This window comes from Rhododendron vialii, chromosome 6a, assembly GCF_030253575.1.
Source record: "Rhododendron vialii isolate Sample 1 chromosome 6a, ASM3025357v1".
NCBI lineage: Eukaryota > Viridiplantae > Streptophyta > Magnoliopsida > Ericales > Ericaceae > Rhododendron > Rhododendron vialii.
This window is the reverse complement of record NC_080562.1, coordinates 34,224,130-34,243,631: the sequence shown is the minus strand read 5'-3', so window position 1 is coordinate 34,243,631 and position 19,502 is coordinate 34,224,130. Positions and strand designations below refer to the sequence as shown.

Below are 19,502 nucleotides of genomic sequence, written 5' to 3'. Positions count from 1 at the left end.
ACAAAAGGGTTTAATCCGAATATTCTAGTGTTAACCCTGCCCGCCCGTATTTCAAAAGAGGTCGAAACGCAAAATGATTTGAGCCATGTTTTTAAAACGTAAAAATGCCAATGAGTTCAGCCTTGCCATTCCTGAAAAGAGTCGAAATTTTATTGCCGTGAAGCGGCGAGAAGTTGAAATTCAATTCAAACATGCCACAATAATCCTTTACTTTTACTTTATGGAAAACCAAGTGTTTTCAATAATCGTAGGGATGCAAACAAGTCGATCCGAGCTGAGCTTTGCCGAGCTCGATCTCGGCTCGTTTACTAAACGAGCCAAAAATTTGAACTCGAGCTCGGCTCGATCGTCTTAACGAACCGAGAATGGAAAAATAAAAGACTAAGCTCGGTTAAAAAATACAAGCTTTCTGTTTTTCCTCTAACCAAAGACGCATAGTTGGGTCAACATCAATTAACTTCTCCACAACAACTCTAAAATCTGGGATTTTTTTCTTTTGTGTGATGAAAATCGACGAATTGGCATTATACGCCGACTTTCCTCTTTATAGGGCTGTCTATGTTGACACAAATGCCTTTTTTCCTCTTTACAATTGGGTGTCTGGGCTAGTTTTCCTGTATCTCAACTAATTCGTGAGTTCTAAAGTTAACAACAGGACAAACCTATAGTGGCCTTAGGATTTTTTTTAGGATTTTTTCTAGCAGTAGAAGCCAAACCTTCAATTTTGGGATAGTAAACCCCTTGTTGACATACTGTCGCTCGACCAACCTTTTGAGTTTGCTTTTAAGAAGTAGTATATTGAAGCCTAGAATTCAATAAAAGGGGAGGGGGTGGAGGAATTTGCTTGTGCAGGCAAGACAAATACACTCAGTTCCGACAATGTGTTCTCTAATTTAGATCAATGTAGCAATCCAACAGCAAGATTATAAAACAACACATGGTATAAGTGCCAACTGTTTGTTTTATCATATCCTATTCCTTGGATTTGGGGACTCTGCAGTGCAGGGCGCACTATAGAGGTGTAGTGTCATCCATCTCAACAACCAATGATTCGGATTTTAAAGACTCATTCCGGGAAGAATAGTTTCTTCCCAGGATGAGTCTTTTCACAAAATCTAACCATTGAAAACACTCTTGGACGACTGCGATGATAGCATGTGTTAAGTAGTACTAGTAAGATTTATGGTTTGCCAGAACACCTTCACCTGAATTGTGCAAAGATGTTCTTGTTTCTTCTTTTCCAAACAAAACTCAGTTCATATGTTCGTTGTCGTCTATAAAGTCATATTTCAGCCTCATCTGTTTCCCTGAGGATTGATAACACAACTGAAGAACAAAGAACAGAATTATGTTTTTTTTTTCATATTTATTTATGTAAATGCTGGCCCAGTACATACAATTGTTGCAAGTACCCAACCCAACAACCTCACTACGTAGGAATTATGTATGAAAATTCAAAAGGAGTATTCATGTACATATATTTTCGGTGTTTCATGACAAATGCTCTCAATTGAGACTGAAGAAGCCCATGATAGGATCATACACAATTTGATTCGCATTTCCGGCCAGAGTGAAATCCAAATGTGCATACTCCTCCGGGTAGAGTACTACAAGCTTATCGGCATCATGATCACTAAGAGCGCCCATCAGTGTCTGCACATCCGCGGGATCCGAAAGGTAGTCCTGCCCTCCATGGGCAAGGAAAAGAGGAAGGTCATTCGGGATGCTTGCCATGTTGTATATGGGAGGTGTGGGCTGCCCGTAGTGTTCGTTGTTGTCATCTTCGCTTCCATAATCATACATTGCTATGGTCCCTTGTCGAACCACTGCACAAGAACCACAGACCACAAAGTAAAGATTTAGAGCCATTCTTACTAGTGAACAAGGCTTTTATTTTATTTTTTTTTAATCCGAAGTGAACAAGGCTAATACAAATTTTTCCTTCCCTTTTCATCTTTCCCTCAACCCAAAAGATTGTCTACTTCCATCATGATTTGACCCAAACGTTAAACTGAAATTCTTGGAGGTCGAGAGTCATTGCAATCTCATAAACATACAAGAAACTTACTCTGTGCTAAATGGAGCATGTTCTTGGTTGCTGTTGGCTGAGGTCCAATGTTAGCAACCGCATCCATGGTGGAGGGACTAATACAGCAAGGCTGGCCTATTTACAGCAAACTACAAAAAGTTAATTAGCAGTAGATATGAATATCTTTTCCTAAGAGCAGACAAGTAGGTCACGAAATTAATGTTACCGGCAAAAACAGACGTTAGTGAGGAACAATCGATGTTCGTTATGTTGCAAATCCCATTCATAAATTTGGTTACAGCTTCCCTGCTCAATAAAAGAAGTTAGATTTTGGGTAACAGTGGGACTCTAAAATGGTCAAGAAGATAGGACAATAGAACACAATAAGGCTTGTACACGTTGTCCGATTGACAACATGTACATTGATATGAACTGTTTTTGGTTTAGACTTCAGATAAGAGCCAGCCAACATGCACATATGTTGGTGGAGCCATCAGCACACAACTTCCAACTGCGAGACCATCCGCCAGTAAAAGGGTTTGATCGAGATATGTGCAGGTAATTGTGTCAAAATTGTCAGGTCAGTTTCTCACCCTCCTGGCATGAATTCATCTACGCCCAACCAGTACAAGACCTGTCAAGAAAAAGAGAACAATAAGAATGCCATGCGCAAGATTTTTATTGCGATTTGAAGTCAAAATATGGTACTAGATATTGATCGTTACATTGCCTATCATAGAATAAGCAGCAGCTTTTCCAAGAAGTGTGGTGATCTGATCCAGGTAAGCTATGGGAGATAACAAAGCAGCTGATCTTATCGTGTTCAGTGACTGATGTTGGGAAAAGGCAGCTAGAGCCATCAAAGTTCCCTAAGAAGGAGGCATCAAAACACAAAAAAAATCTTAGCAAAATCTTTTTTCTGAAATTTTTTCCTTCCGAAAACTAGTTCATGAACTCAATATTGTAGAGAAAACATGGATATCATACCAAGGAGTGACCAACATAGTGCATATTCTGGCCTGTTTGGTCATTAACATATTGGACTGAAGCAGGAAGATCATAAGCGGCTAATTCGTCCCACGACCAATCCCAGTAAGCCTATGAATTATAGAACAAACATCAGAACAAGTTTAAAACAATGTGTTTTCTTATGAACTCCGCACAGTCATTAAGACGGAGAGAACCGGATCACTGGGACTAAGCGATGTGTGTCCACTGCTATATTTAGTCCCCCGGGTGTTAGCAAGCCAAACATCATATCCGTTATCAGCCAAAATGAATCCCAAGGATTGATCTGGGGTGTTCACCAGCCATGTTGCAGCATCCTGCAACAAAACAAGAAATTTTCCATTGTCAAATAGTTAAGGTTCAGCGTATACATTGTATGTGTATGGGAATATACATTGTATGTGTATGGGATGAAGCTGAGTTTGAAAAGACAAAAAGAAAATGAAGGGAAGAAGCTGCACGTTTATCAACTTGTTCCCCAACTCATTTTACCAAAATTCCAGTGTAAATTATGATCCGAATGAAGACATTGTAGAATGGAGAAGGTTACTCACTGAAAAGATCCCATGCTGCAAAAGAACAGGAGGTTTGTCTGCTGTCACACCAGACCTCCCTGCCGGAATCCTCTGCAAACTAAGAATATATCCATCCGTTGTTGTCACCTGAAACTCAGAAAAGCCATGTACGTATTCAATCAGTAAATCTCATAGTTCAACACTATAAAACAATTGACAAAGATTATTCGGTCACGTATCATACCGTGTGCTCTTCACAAGAGTAACCTTGTGGCTCCACCATTGATTCGCAGATACCAACATCAGAATCTGAGGACGAATCCAAGGACGATAGGAACCTGCCATTGTTGGTGTTGATTGTATAAGGTAGTTTCCTAGCTCCATCTGCAGACACACACAACAGGAAAACTAAAAAGCAGATGGTTAGAGAATTAGCCATACTGTGCAAATGTGTTGTGTTTGCCTTGTTTCCAATAACAAGCTTCCTGTGTATATAGTAGAAGAAACACACGTGTGACTAAGGGGGAGTATAATATTCTTGTTACATAATAAAATCTTTTGGCCTTCTTCTACCTCCAACTGTTTCAACAAAGCATCCATCAGAGTCTGTTTGATTAGAATGAAAATGATAAAAAAATAATAATAATAATAAAATAAAATTGCAAGAAATAGAAGAAGAAAAAAAGACACTTTTTGGGTGTTTGATTAGCATGAAAATGATAGAAAGAGCAAAAGAGTAAATTTTATTGTAGACTCATTTAAGCATGGTTACATAGCTTTTACTTTCTTACTAAAAACACAGGGAAATTTTAATTTCTTGCGGAAGTTGCCACCTCTTATTACACTTACCATTATGCCTATAGTTTTTTTCCTTTCGTATTGAGATTCAATATGTATATTAAGGGTAAGTTAGTAACTATAAGCATTTTCTTACAAGATTCATAAAAACAAATTTCGTATTAATCAAACACGTAGAAGGAAATAAATTTTATTTTCTTCTATATTACTTTTTCTCATTTTCATTTTCCTGTATAAATTTCTTTTTAATTAAGCGGACCCTTAGGGCCCATGCTTTTTCATCCTTACCCAGTCACTGCACATAGAATACTGTTAGCACCTTGATTTCCAAGGCTTGCTAAGCTTGGCTAGCGGTGGCACCTTGCACCCTAGCCAACCGGTGGAAACAAAGGCATGAGGCAGGCATGTCTTTACAAGGTGACCCGACGGTGTCGGTTGGTGTCGGCACTAGTCCCTAAGGCAAGTGACAGTCGTGATGCACATGATGGACCGATGATATCGAGGCAGGGATGCTAAACGGGAAGCAGGCTTGTGGGACAAGGCAATCGAGAAAAACGGCTAAGTATTGGGAGCTGGGGTTGGATCACGAAATTGGCCAGGCAGCCTTGAGTTGGCTCGGGCAAAACGGAGGCAGACTTGAGTTGGCTTAGGCAAAACGGTTATTGACGGTTAACAGCATTCTGCACATGTTGCTGGGAGCATGGGACAGGTGTCCAAGGCAGAAACGGGCTGCATGTGTTGCTGGCAGCATGGGACAGGTGTCCAAGGCAGAAACGGGCAATTATCGGCAGTTATTTCCAGGCAATTTCATGTTTCAGTGTGCTGGCAGATTCTGGCAATGCCAGCACAGCCCTAGGGCAGTTGGGGGTGTCAACTGCAAGATCATGGGTTGGCCCCATGATCTCATGTACTTAGTGGCCACGTTTTTAGGATTGTAAGCCTATTTAGGCAAGCCTTTTCGTAGCCTAAGGCAGAGGAGGTTGTTCTGTCTAGGTTCTTGAGTGTATTCCTTTGTAAGTTGGTGCTTAATAAAGGTTGGGACGGTTCCCGTAACTCTTGAGTTTGTTTCTAGACGTTCAAACATATCGGGTGTGTGAGTAAACACTAGTTGGCTGAGACCAAGTTGTTGGCAAACTTGGTGCCATCACGGGCAGATTTCTAGGCGAAAAATAGCCCCGTGACAGTTGGTATCAGAGCAACTCAGGTTGCGAGCAAAAGTTGCAGAACTTCGGGTTGAAGGTATGGCTGCAAATGCTGCACTCGAGGCGGTACGGGTCAGAGTTACACAGTTGGAAAAGCTCGTTGGTGATGATGATTCTGATGAGGGCGTTACCTTGGTTGAACGCCCGGACGTCGTGTTGGCTTCGGTCGAGTCACAGAAAAAGGCTCACGAAACACACGTCGGTCAGACCGAAACCAAGTTTACAGAGATGCTGGCGGACTTGAACAAACTCTCAGATGTCATAAAGGAGCGGGTTTCTAACTTGGAGTCAGAATTGCTGGTTGTGAAGAGGGCCTTCTTGGGTCACTCAGACGGATTCGAGACTCATGTAAAGGTCCCTGAACCGAAGGCTTTTGGTGGTGCCCGAAATGCCAAGGAGTTGGAAAACTTTCTGTGGGATATGGAGCAGTACTTCTCTGCTACCCGTGTTCCAGAGGTAGATCATGTGACAATCACCACGATGTTTCTCATAGGCGATGCGAAACTCTTGTGGAGAACTCGATGTGAGGACAGCGGACGTCCAAAGATCGAGCAGTGGGATACGCTGAAAAAGGAATTGAAGGATCAATTCCTGCCTTGCAATTCTTCGTGGCTTGCAAGGGAGTCGCTGAAACAATTGAAGCACACAGGTTCAGTGCGAGATTATGTGAAGGAATTCAGTTCTTTGATGCTGGATATCAAGAACATGTCGGAGGAGGACAAGGTTTTCAATTTTATGTCGGGTTTGCAGAATTGGGCACAGTTGGAACTACGAAGGCTGGGAATTAAGGACTTGCCATCGGCTGTTGCTGCTACCGACGGGTTGGCAGATTTCAAACTAACAGGAGAATCCAATTCTTTTGAATCCAGCACGTCAAAATCTGGTACAAAGAAATGGGATAAGAGTCAGAAAGACAAGGGTCAGAAATCTGAATCAGTTGCGGAGGACAAACGGCAAGGCAAAGGGAATTTCAGCAAGGGTTGTTTCATTTGCGATGGGCCTCATCGGGCAAAGGATTGCCCAAAGCGTGAAAAGCTGAATGCTATTTGCGTGGATGAAGGGAAAGATGGTGATTCAGACTCGGAAGTGCATGTCCGGGTCAACCCTATGCAATTGCTCAACGTGATTCATGCAGACAAGGTAGTAACCTCGCAAAGATCGGGTTTGATGTATGTCAAAGTGTTGCTTTGTGGAATGGAAGTGTTGGCCATGGTGGACACGGGGGCCACACACAACTTTGTTTCAGAATGGGTGGTGCAGTCGCTTGGTTTAAAAGTTGTTGAAAGTTTCAGTCGGATCAAGACAGTAAATTTCAATGCACATGTGGGGCATGGAATGACGGGCAATGTTGCTTTGAGGATCGGGGACTGGAACGGGCATGTGGATTTGATGGTGTATCCGCTTGATGACTTCGAACTTATACTGGGTAATGAGTTTTTTGTGGCTGCAAAAGTGGCTGTGATGCCACATCTCGGTGGGATTTTGATTGTTGATGAGAAACGGCCCTGCTTTGTGCCGCGTTGTTCCAAGGCAGAGAAGGGAAAGCGGGGAAGGGAAGGAACGGGTGGCTGGCAATCGGCAATTCAAGTGCAAAATTTTCCAGACTTGGTGGTTGCTGGAAGAAAACAAGCTCAACGGGCTTCTCTCGCAGTTCAGATGCACGGGATTCTGGATGATAAGGCGAAAGGGCAGAGCGAGGCAAATGGGAGAACCTCCTATTTGGCGAAGTGTGAAAATAGGCAAGACTCGGAGGCTACATGGGAAACGGATGGGACTTTGTGGCAGTCTGAGAAGCAAGTGCTGGAGTACTTACGGGCCTTACCGACGAGGACGTCGGCTTCCTCTGGTGGGGGTGGTTTGTTAGCACCTTGATTTCCAAGGCTTGCAAAGCTTGGCTAGCGCTGGCACCTTGCACCCTAGCCAACCGGTGAAAACAAAGGCATGAGGCAGGCATGTCTTTACAAGGTGACCCGACGGTGTCGGTTGGTGTCGGCACTGGTCCCTAAGGCAAGTGGCAGTCGTGATGCACATGATGGCCCGATGATATCGAGGCAGGGATGCTAAACGGGAAGCAGGCTTGTGGAACAAGGCAATCGAGAAAAACGGCTAAGTATTGGGAGCTGGGGTTGGATCACGAAATTGGCCAAGCAGCCTTGAGTTGGCTCGGGCAAAACGGAGGCAGACTTGATTTGGCTCAGACAAAACGGTTATTGACGGTTAACAGCATTCTGCACATGTTGCTGGGAGCATGGGACAGGTGTCCAAGGCAGAAACGGGCTGCATGTGTTGCTGGCAGCATGGGACAAGTGTCCAAGGCAGAAACGTGCAGTTATCGACAGTTATTTCCAGGCAGTTTCATGTTTCAGTGTGCTGGCAGATTCTGGCAGTACCAGCACAACCCTAGGGCAGTTGGGGGTGTCAACTGCAAGATCATGGGTTGGCCCCATGATCTCATGTACTTAGTGGCCACGTTTTTAGGATTGTAAGCCTATTTAGGCAAGCATTTTCGTAGCCTAAAGCAGAGGGGTTTGTTCTATCTAGGTTCTTGAGTGTATTCCTTTGTAAGTTGGTGCTTAATAAAGATTGGGACGGTTCCCGTAACTCTTGAGTGTGTTTCTAGACGTTCAAACATATCGAGTGTGTGAGTAAACACAAGTTGGCTAAGACCAAGTTTGCCAATCACGGGCAGATTTCTAGGCGAAAAATAGCCCCATGACAATGTGCTATTTTTCTCTTATTTTGTCTAAAACTTTTTACATGGCACCGACACCGTCCTATATCTCGATCTTCTACCTAATCTAACAAGATCATTTCTACACTTCTAGTAATCCATGTTATTGGTGCCAAGTAATTACAAGCTTCTGCAAGTTAGTCACATATTCTTCACATCATCTTAACATGGTGCCAAGTAATTACAAGCTTCTGCAAGTTAGTCACATATTCTTCACATCATCTTCTTTCATTTTGACAAAGTACACCAGCGTCATAGCAAAGACAAGTGCGGCAACACATTTATGTACTCTACTAGAAGATCGATATATCTTTTTCTCGGTCCCCGGGATTAGTCGAGGTACGCATAAGTTAGCCCGGACACTTGAGTTATCCAAAAAAAAAAAAGGAACTCTTTGTGGTGCAACACAATGGTCGGCCTAGAGGGTAGATGGGTGAAGTTTTCTGGAGGATTAAATCTTGGGTGATTAAATTAATGAGAAACTAAAGTCCATAACCTAATCATTTTTAAGCACAATTCAATACTTCTCCTCCACTCCCACAATTATTGATCTCCAAGTATTTTATTGAATTTCATACTATTAATGTAGCTCTCCAAATGGCACGGGGTCTTCATTTTTCTAATTTGTTGTTCTTGTACTTACATCGATTGGATTGATTGGCAGACATTGGAGGATCGCAACATGATGGGAGAGGTGGATTTTTACTTGACTTGGCCATTCCACAAGTACAAAAAATTGGACATCTTCGCGTAATCGTATTCTTGCCACATACAAAACTTAAATAAATACAACTCTGTCAAGTTTAGTTAGCTCTTTAAAAATTGCAATGATTTGGTCTCTCTGTGCATCAAAATTGCCATGATTTATTTAAGGGAGATGGTTTCAAAAGAAAATTTCGTAGACCCTTCAAACAAGAAACGTTACTTTCAATTCAAACATGACACAATAATCCTTTACTTTTAGTTTATGGAAAACCAAATGTTTTCATCCTCACCTGAAATACCACTACAATTAAACAAAAAACCTTCACCGTTCTGTTTCACCGCTCCCTCCACCGCTCTCAATCTTACTGTCCAAAAGTGTTTTGGACAGTCCAGATTTTAAAAGACTTTTCTTGACTCTTCCCTAGAAGAGTTTTTTTTAAATCCAGACTATTGATTGCGGAGACGGACGGTAAGATTGAGCACTATGCATAGTTTGGGTCAACATCAACTTGGATACCTTCTCCACAAGTCTAAAATCTGGTTTTTTTTTTTTTAGTGATGAAAATCCACGAAGTGATGTTATATGCCGACTTTCCTTTTTATAGGGCTGTCTATGTTGACACAAACCTATGAACTCATCCAAATTCACTCAAACTCAATCCATATATGATAGCAATTGGCATTAGTCAAAGATGCAACGAAATAGACGCGATTCACGATCAGCCTTTTTAAGAAATGTCTTCTTCTTTTTTTCTCTTTACAATTGAGTGTATGGGCTAGTTTTTCTGTATGTCAACTAATTCGGGAGTTTTGAAGTTGACGACAGGGCAGACCTTAGGTGGCCCTAGGATTTTTCTAGCGGTAGAAGCCGACCCTTGATTTTGGGACAGTAAACCCCTTACTTGTTGACATGTTGTCACTCGACCAACCTTTTGAGTTTGCCTTTAAGAAGTAGTATATTGAAGCCTAGAATTCAATAAAGAGAGAAAAAGAAGACTTGCTTGTGCAGGCAAGACAAAAACAGTCAGTTCAGACAATGTGTTCTCTAATCTAGATCAATGAGGCAATCCAACAGCAAGATTGCAAAAACAGAGTACTGGACTCCACAACTAGAGCAAAATCAGACCACAACAAACAACCGTCTTCCATAAAAACAAATACTGTTTTATCTTTTCCTATTCCTCAGATTTGGGGACTCTGAAGTGGAGGGACGCACTATAGAGGGAGGTGAAGTGCAGGGACGAGTCTTTCAATGGTTCGAATTTTGAAAGACTCCTCCCAAGAAGAGTAGTTTCTTTCCGGGATGAGAATTTTAACAAAATCTAACCATTGAAAACACTTTTGGATGGCTAATATGCTGCACTATAGTGTCCCGCGTCCCTTATTCCCCTGTAAATTAAGATTTCCTCACTGCAATGATAGCATGTTTTAAGGTAAAATTGTACTGTAGTTTACTATCAGAGGAACCTGGTTAATGAGACAATTATGCACGCAAAAACATGTGCAGCAAGAGAAAGGAAAAAAAAAAAAACAATATTTCGTGACCGACAAAGTAAGTATAAGAAAATACTCCAAGATACCTTCTCATATTTTAAAGGCATCCTTTCGTCTTTGCAAACCGTTTCATAGTGTGTACTGTCTGCAACTTCTTCGCAAGAATACCTTCACCAGAATTGTGCAAAGATGCTCTTGTTTCTTCTTTTCCAATCAAAACTCAGTGAAGTATATATGTTCATTGTTGTCTATTCATATTTCAGCCTCATGTCTTCCTGTGAGGATGATAACTCAGAAAACTTGATCCCCCATTCCGGGGTCAATGCACCTTTAAATTCTGCATCAGCTTGGATTTACACTTTTAAGAGCATTCCGCCTGCCCCCAACAGATACAACGATGCTAGTGACACACACGTCAGCACAAACACTCAAACTACTGTGTAAAATGTGTGTCCCCTCAATGTTTCGTGCTGTGAGCGTGTGTGCAAACTAGAGTGTAAATTGTGTGTCCCCTTGATGTTTTCCCAGCAGAAAATACAGCACATTCACAGAACTCTTATAAAATGTAGTACCATTAACTTTGTTGAATTGAAGATTCCTGAGGTAACAAGTAAGAACACATTAAATTAATCATATTTAAGGCCAAAAATTAATGTTAAGAGAAGAATAAGTCGAAGAAAAAAACAAAACTGTAGATCATATTTCTTTTCTAAGCATACATGTATGAGAAATGCCAATGTTTCAAATGTCCACAATAAATGTACTCTCTGGTCATTTTTCTCAATTAACAACCTCCACAAGTGCTGCTACATAATTTATCTGCTACCGAAGAGGTATGGTTTCTCCAGAATTTTGTGAAACAGGTAAATCCTTTTGCAATGCATCTGACGTTTTTGCAGCATTTTCTGGTGATCTGGGTTTTAATAACGGTCTTCGTAAGAACTTGAGTTGCCACCGTTTAGGTTTGATCTGCCCTAGCAATTTCAGCTGCTCCTTCTTGAACTTCCTATTCGCATACCATTTTCCACCTCGCCAGCCAAGACCATACCTACGATACAAAGAGAAGCAGAAAGAGAAAGCATTAAGGCCAATTACACTGTAGTAAGAAATATATCCCAAAGTGCAGACTTGGTATCAAATATTTGACAAAAAATCCACGTTAAGTTACCAGTAGCCCCAAAAGCTTAAGCTGATAGGGAATGGGCCTAACAATGTATATCAAGCTATCTAAACCCTCCCTTCCGTGCAACCACGTCTTGCACGTGGAGGCAAATTTTTCACAGATTTGATTTGCTTCACCAATGAGAATTTCAACCAATTCTTATTTTCTTCATCAATCCTCATCCTAATCTCCGTCAAGATTACTGCCATAGCCTTGTCCCATCATTTGCATAATGGAGTTCGTCATTTATTGACGGATTTTTCGGGATTTCTCTTTTTTGGAAGAATGACTGTTCAAAATTTCAAGAGAGAAACAGAATACAAAAGGGAGAAGCAGAATGCAAACAGGGAACAAATGCAAACAAAGAGACTTGAACCCAATACCTCTTGCAACCCTTAGCTCTGATACCATGTTAAGTTACCAGTAGTCCTAAAAGCTTAAATTGTTAGAAAATGGGCCTAACAATGTATATCAAGCTATCTACAATCCACACTCAGCTATAGACCTCTTATACAACCCTTTCTTGGGGTATGAGAGGCCAAAAGAGGAGTGCCAAAAAGAGACGGAGGATACAGCACTCATTTGAGATAAAAATGAGGAAAAAACGACCAAGTGATTTTCCCTTTCGTAACTGGACAACTAACGAAAGAGTGGAAGTGGAAGTATCCCGAAGAAAGGACAAGGTTATCGGTCGTCCTGGGACAACCAATCCTACGACTACTTTCTCAAAATGGGGATTACTTTTGTGGTGATTCGTTGGGCATGAGATAAGTGATGGGATAGGATGAGTCCCACAAGTCTTACACCATTGGATCAAACATCAGTATAGGATTATCTTATTCCCCGACATGCAGTTACAAGTCCCAACTGCATGAATAACACAACCTTAAATGGGAACGCAAAACCTTGACTTCTCTATTCTGCAAGGCAAAACGTTATTTGCCAATTTGGCATAGAAGGCTCAAGAACATTTTTTGTCCATTCAGTCATTAACCCTGGCATTATATGCACAAAGTGGCGTTTATTAGATCGAATATTTCTTGTCTAGTATTAAATGTCCCCAGTTTTGACCAAACACCCTTCTTCCCCTGTCCATTCCAGGGAACAAAAGCAACCTGGAAAGGTACTCTGCTCTCATTACTCAAATCAAAGAAGCATTTTGGAGAAAGCCTCTCTACACGCACTGGAAATAAGACATAATACAGATAATATATGCACATTAAACAAAATGAAGCAAAACTGCGGTCCACCCAAATTTTCTTAAAAGTATTTAAGAATGACTATACTAGACCAACATTATTTATTTTTTCCTGCATATCCATCTTTCAAATTACATTGAAACAGTTTCTCCCAAATTTAGAATGAAGCATCAAGATAAGAGAAAAGGTCAATAGCAGTCAATCAAAATTTAAGTATAAGCACTAAACTCCCAGAAAGCCATGGTCAAGGATTTCATTCAACCTGCAGTTGTACCCCAACTGAAGTGATAGTTTCCGACTCTCCATCAGTGAAGAAATACAAAAGTAGGTGCATGATAAAGAATTAAATACTCAGAAACAATTTAATAATAATGGCAGGAAAGAAAGATAAACTAACCCAATAATCAAAGAGGTTCCGGCAGTGGCAACACAAGCTTCGGTGCTGAAACCACCTGAACCAACCAGTTTCTTGAACTCTTTATGCTCCATTTGGTAATTGTTATTCATCTGCCAAAAAAGAGAAAACTCCATGTCTCAGAATAATAAACACCACCAAAGAGCAAGGAGTAAGCGGGAGCAGGGAATGATTAAGTTTAAAAAGTGCAGCAAGGGATCCAATTAGAAAAAAAATCAACGGATAACAAATGTTTCTCTTCCCCTCTTTCAACCCAAACCTGCTTTGAATCCTAAAGAAGGCAGTGACACGCTAAAGACAAATGAACAGAACAAATACTGCCTCATTCAGCACAGACCTCATATTTGCGTATGGATTATTACATATTATCCCCTTGCTTGTACGTGCTCATGACGAGATATGGACAAATGAATTGATCAACTATGATTGTTTTTACCTTACCAAAACCTTATACAACCACGAAATCTGAAAGTTTGATGTGCCTTTACCAAAGTATTAGATCTCAAAAGCATAAATGCATGGTAAACAAAGAGCTACAGTAAATTACAGTAAAAGCCCCAGCAGTTAGTCCGGTTGGTTGGTGGGTTTGCTCCTCATATAATTGACTAGGAGGGGATTAGTTGAGGTGAGCGTAAGCTGGTCCGGACACCTCTGACCATCGAATAAAAAAAATACTTTAAACAGTAAAGGCAGTTCAGCTATGTCTATTTTATCCCAAACATATACGAGTACACTTTTTGAGCATCGCATAGATCATTAATCTGTATGGGAAGTCCATATTCCTATGTATCCTTGTCCAGCCTGCTCCTTCTTGCCTCTTGGCATACCCGTGGCCTTCTTATTTAGGATTTTCTGCTTGTTACAATACATGTTTACATAAACACATTATATGCCCCATATTCAGCCGAAACACTTACAGCTTTTTCAATTGAGTCAAGCCTTTGTTCAACTTTCGATTCATGGAGGTGGCGTAAAGTGTAACCTGCATCATCATTTACTCAACACAAGATCAAACGCAGGACATAGAAGCAAAAACAAAACATACCGATACGATAGGTTGAAACCCATATAAAAATTGAGCACCAAATTATCATGACAACTATTATTTATCTCATGATTCTTACTACGATCAGAACACCACAAGAAAGCACCTCAAACTAGCAACGATCAACTACAAGTAAAAAGACATTAGTGAAAGACATGTAGCATGATTAGCATCGTGCAATGTGCAGGTATAAAAGAACACATTGTCTAGGTTAAATATCCCAAGGATTAAAAGAAAGGACCAAAAAGTATCTCCACAACCAAATGAGCAAAGAAACCCCGACTCTTTATTTAACAAGACCAATGCCTAACTAGACTGAATGGAAAAACATCAGTCTCGTATCCAACCTCAAATTGCTAAGATGACAATTTGTTCAGTGACCTACTAACTATGATCTCATAGTTAATGGTCATCCCAAATGTGAATAATGTAAGTACTACCACCCAAATAAGATGTCACCCGAATTAGCAAAGAAAACAATCAAAGTAATGATTTTACAGTAAGCAAAGCAGCCCTCGAAGCATAACTTTCAACGGCCAGACCAAAATCACAAACATCAGTTGTAGTTACTGGCTAGCAGCAGAAGCTTAGTTTACTTTAGACGCGTCACACTAGTCATAGACTCAAAGTTAAACAGACTTACAGTTATCACTTCTCTCCAAACTACCCCACTGAATGATAAGACGACTACAAAATTACATATTTCTATAATCAACTCCAAGGGCTATGCATGCAAAATGCATACTTATGACTGTGTGTTCATCCCTACTCAAATAGGCTAGCGAAGGATTTTAATTTGGGCTGGCATAAACACTTTGTCAGCCCACATTAAAATCGTTATGTGAAAATGAGACTCTAGTTCTCATTTCCCAGTTGATGTCATAACTAGGGCTGCAAACGATCCGAGCCGCTCGCGAGCGGCTCGGAGCTCGGCTCGGCTCGGCTCGGTTCAAGACAAAAACGAGCCGAGCTCGAGCTAGTCGAAACTCGGCTCGAATTGGCTCGCGAGCTCGATTATATAATATATTTATATATATATATATATATAAATATTTATATATATATATATATATATATATTTATATTTATATTTATATTTTTACATATTTATATTTATTTATATATATTTGTTTCATAAACGAGCCGAACGAGCCGAGCTCGAGCTCCGTAAATACATATCGAGCCGAGCTCGAGCTCGAGTCCTGCAGCTCGTCACGAGCTCGAGCCGAGCTCGAGCCAACTAAATTTTTGCCGAGCCGAGCTCGAACACTCTAAAACTCGGCTCGGCTCGGCTCGGCTCGGCTCGGCTCGTTTGCAGCCCTAGTCATAACACAGAATAAACATCACTAAAACCTAACCATATTCTCATTTATCAGTTTGGGTACTCTGTGAGTCTGGGACACATGATGACGGAGGGGTCATGAAGGATCGTGACAACGAGACAACATATCATGACGGACCACAATGGGTCACAACAGAACCAACAGGGTAAAATCTTCCCTATCTAAGCTTTCTTGCTTCTCGTTAGTGATGATTGCATCCATCTTGAACTTGTGATTACGTTATGTAGCCTCATGAGGAATGACTCAATTTCATCCGGAAATGTCACACAACTAACACGGGTGACGTTAAAACCATCTATACATTCAAACATTTAGCAAAAAAGGAGAAAAGATGAAAATTGATGAATACATTACTTATTCAGATATGTCAATTTCACATCTTCAGCAAGTGTATAAACATATAATGGCTCATCTCAATTGCGAGTTGCAACAGCTAAAAAAGAAAACATTTTTAAGAGAACTTTTGCAGCAAACAAAGGGAAAACCTAGACAACAAAACAAAACAAAAGAGAGAAGATTTCAAGCAATTCAGGATCAAACAGAACATACCAGCCCAGGCTGTACCAATTGAGGCTAAAGAGGTTGATATTGTAAACACGACTTTGTGCGTCTCAAAAATATCCTAAACGCCAATCCCAAATCACAGAACATGAGAAACCCTAATCCCTATTATTAAAAAAAAAAACCCAATCCTATCAAAAGAAAATTACCCATTAGATTATAGTGCATGTAGCAAGATCAGAGGGAAAAGGTTGTACCTTGGTTGAGTAAAAAGTGTCCTGAACTGCAGAAAACGCATTGGAAGCTTTTCTCTTAACCAGAGGCACGAATCGATGCCCTGAGGTCCTTAAACGATGCATGTTTAGTTACCCAGTAAACCCAATTTGAGTTTATTGAGGTTTCTCCGATTAAAAAGAAGAAGCAAAGGAGTAATCGAATTTCGTCGGAGGGAAAGGCCGTCGACAAAATATTTCAGTCGGGAATAATCCCAAAGATCACATCGACGCTAGTTTCCACTTTCCAGGTCTTTTTTTTTTTTTTCATTGTTCAGGAAAACAATCGTAGGAGTATTTGATGGAAATGTTTCGCGAATAGCAATCACGTTCTTAATACTTCACGGCCAGAAGTAAATTGTTGCGGCCATGAGTAATTGTTTTTAGGCAAAAAGCATGTAAAATACAATAGAATCGTATATAGTAATCACGTTTTTAATACTTTGTAGCCAGAAGTAAATCGTTGCGGTCAAGAGGCATGTAAAAAATAATAGAATTGTGAATAGTAATCACTCTTTCAATACTTTGCGGTCAGAAGTAAATCATTACGGCCAAGAGTAATTGTTTGCGGCCAAATGTAATTCTTAGCAGCCAAGAGGCATGTAAAATACGAGAAAATTGTCAATAGTAATCACACCTTCGATACTTTGCGGCCAGGAGTAATTGTTTGTGGTCAAGTGTAATTATTAGCCGCCAAAAGAGGCATGTAAAACACAAGAGAATCGTGCATAGCAATCACGCTTTCAATACTTTGCGGCCACGAGTAATTCGTTGCGGCTAAGAGTAATTATTTGCAGTCAAGTGTAATTCTTTATGGCCAAGAGGTATGTAAAACACAAGAGAATCGTCAAATAGCAATTTGATTATCATAATCGGTTTTAGAAAACATCAATTAGGTAAAAATAAATACATTCATCGGCTATCATCTATGATTTTGGAACACATTAATGTTAAAGAAAGTATGTTTCGATATAGTGTTTCAAAAAAGTTCATATAAAAGTTTTCCAAAATCATCTCAGTCGAAAATGCGACCAACAAGATTCTTTGCTCAGTTAATGTTCTCAACGAAGTCTAAAACGTAAACAAATGAAGCACCAAAATGGACTGTCTAATCCCTTCTAAAAATCGGAGATGATTCAATTCTATTTTAAATCAGTGTTTTCAGTCAAGTAAATAAGATGCTAAAAAAAAAAGTCATCGAAATAAAGGAAATTTTGGACAGTAATCTAGAAAGTAAGGGAGAATATTGTAATTGATACAAATGTTAGTGGAGATTTCTACTTTTTTCAATAATTTCAGGAGAGGTCAGTTTTATGTACATATTCTTTTTATTCTTTTTGGGAAATGATTTTGGCATTTCAAAAATTGAAGTAGACACTCCAAAAATAAAAGAAAATGGCTTTGGAATTACATTGATTTTAGAGTGCCTGTATTAATTTTTGGAGTGTCAATATCATTTCCCTTCTTTTTCGATCATGTTGAATTAAAAATAAAACTATGTCTTGGTGGGATATAGAGCTGCATAATTATGAAAATACATGGCCCAATTTCAGAGACCAGGCCGACCCAATCTCAGTGGGTTTGCTTGGCATAATTAGACTACTAATCATAGTGCTTTGTCAACAAAATGACGCTACATTTGATATTTCTAAATAATATAAAACTATGGGTACACCGTTTTGTGTACATCAAATGCACACCGCATTATGTGAGATCCATCTCAGGGTCCCACAAAAATGATCGGAACGGTTCAATTTGCTTAAAATGTATTTTTAAGGAACCCTGAAAAAATCAGCTCATTTTTAATATCAGGGCTTGATCGATTCTTTGCTTATTTTCTGATATCCAACTGAGCAAAATTTTTTTTGCAGTGATTCTTAGAAAAATATTTTACACAAATTGAACGGCTCCGATCATTTGTGTGGAGTCCACACAATGCGATGTGCAAATGGTGCACCCATGGAATGATTCATTTCTAAATGTCTCTGGCTTTGGTCACCATAGAATTAAATTAACCAAGTAAGAATAATTAGTTGGTAGAAAAGAATATTTACCATTATACATTTACTACACATCGAGTGAACTAGAAAAGTAAAAATAAAAAATAAAAAATTCATCATATATATAGCGCCATCCTCAAAAGAATATTGACTTGGTATTTTAGAAAGTAATTGCTTGTGACGCGTTAGATACGTACATATCATCAAATTTAGGTACTAATTTGAGCAAAATACAACTCTAATCACCTCGCATTTTTCATTTTTATCTTGTTCCCTTCTATCAAAGATACAATTTACTGAGCAAAACATGATATATTCTCCTCTTCTTCTTCTTCTTCTTCTTCTTCTCATCTGTAGCACAACATCTCTGTCTCTTTCATATCAAAACAATGAAACAAACTCAAACCTAATTATTAATTCTCTATGTAACCAATCAATTAGCATTCGATAATATCCAGATTTAATCACCAATAGAGATTCAATAATTTAAAGGATGATTTTTCTTATGCTACGCATTGTAAGGATTGAATCCCATTTGGTTACAAGTTACTGGAGAATACGTAAGATTTTGTACCCTTATATTTTAGTTATGCGTCTGCCATTGAGAGTGAGGAACAAAAATAGGAATGTCAGAGTTGGGAAAAAAGAAATAGAATTTCAAGATTGCAAAATATCTCTGTAGGCCTTTGCAAGAGATCACAAACGTCTTGACCAAATTTATGTTGTTATTTTGACCAGGAAATATAAATTGAAAATGACTCCCATCGTTTTATTCCGTAGAATTTGCCAAACCATTTGAAGGATGTTTACTGGTTTAAACCTTAGATTTATTGAAATTCTGGTACTCTCCATGAGTATTTTATTTTCCTTCTTGTTGCTTACAAATTAAGGAGTAAATTAAGAAGGACAAATTTCAATGACATCCAATGAGATTGTTCTTAATGAGAATATTCCTTTTGCATATGAGAAATGACTAACCCCATGTGTTTTCAATGTATAGTTCACTGACATCTAACCAACAATAGTTCGATCAAAACACATAACAGAATTAATCTGCGTGCGTGAGCGAAAGTGCGAGCGTGA

General features: G+C 39.6%; 1 protein-coding gene across 1 annotated transcript; it reads right to left on the bottom strand.

Moving 5' to 3' along the window:
* Positions 1 to 1,353: 1,353 nt before the first annotated feature.
* On the bottom strand, positions 1,354 to 16,735 carry LOC131328658 (uncharacterized). The gene is made up of 18 exons (XM_058361572.1): positions 16,405 to 16,735; positions 16,196 to 16,268; positions 14,176 to 14,240; positions 13,241 to 13,350; positions 11,309 to 11,530; positions 11,021 to 11,080; positions 7,375 to 7,468; positions 6,976 to 7,305; positions 5,917 to 6,179; positions 3,797 to 4,037; positions 3,592 to 3,699; positions 3,214 to 3,354; positions 3,017 to 3,127; positions 2,755 to 2,898; positions 2,623 to 2,663; positions 2,256 to 2,335; positions 2,069 to 2,164; positions 1,354 to 1,826 (listed from the first exon to the last, which is right to left on the bottom strand). Exons 1-18 carry the CDS (start codon positions 16,504 to 16,506, stop codon positions 1,507 to 1,509), a joined length of 2,601 nt encoding a protein of 866 aa, XP_058217555.1. The 5' UTR covers positions 16,507 to 16,735; the 3' UTR covers positions 1,354 to 1,506.
* Between the last annotated feature and the right edge of the window lie 2,767 nt (positions 16,736 to 19,502).

Excerpts from the sequence above, each read along its gene's own strand:
- LOC131328658 (XM_058361572.1), bottom strand. The coding sequence starts at position 16,506 with ATGCATCGTTTAAGGACCTCAGGGCATCGATTCGTGCCTCTGGTTAAG. Across the intron at positions 2,899-3,016 it reads ACTATGTTGGTCACTCCTTG|GGAACTTTGATGGCTCTAGC; the intron begins GTATGATATCCA and ends CCTCCTTCTTAG. Across the intron at positions 2,336-2,622 it reads GATGAATTCATGCCAGGAGG|GGAAGCTGTAACCAAATTTA; the intron begins GTGAGAAACTGA and ends TTTATTGAGCAG.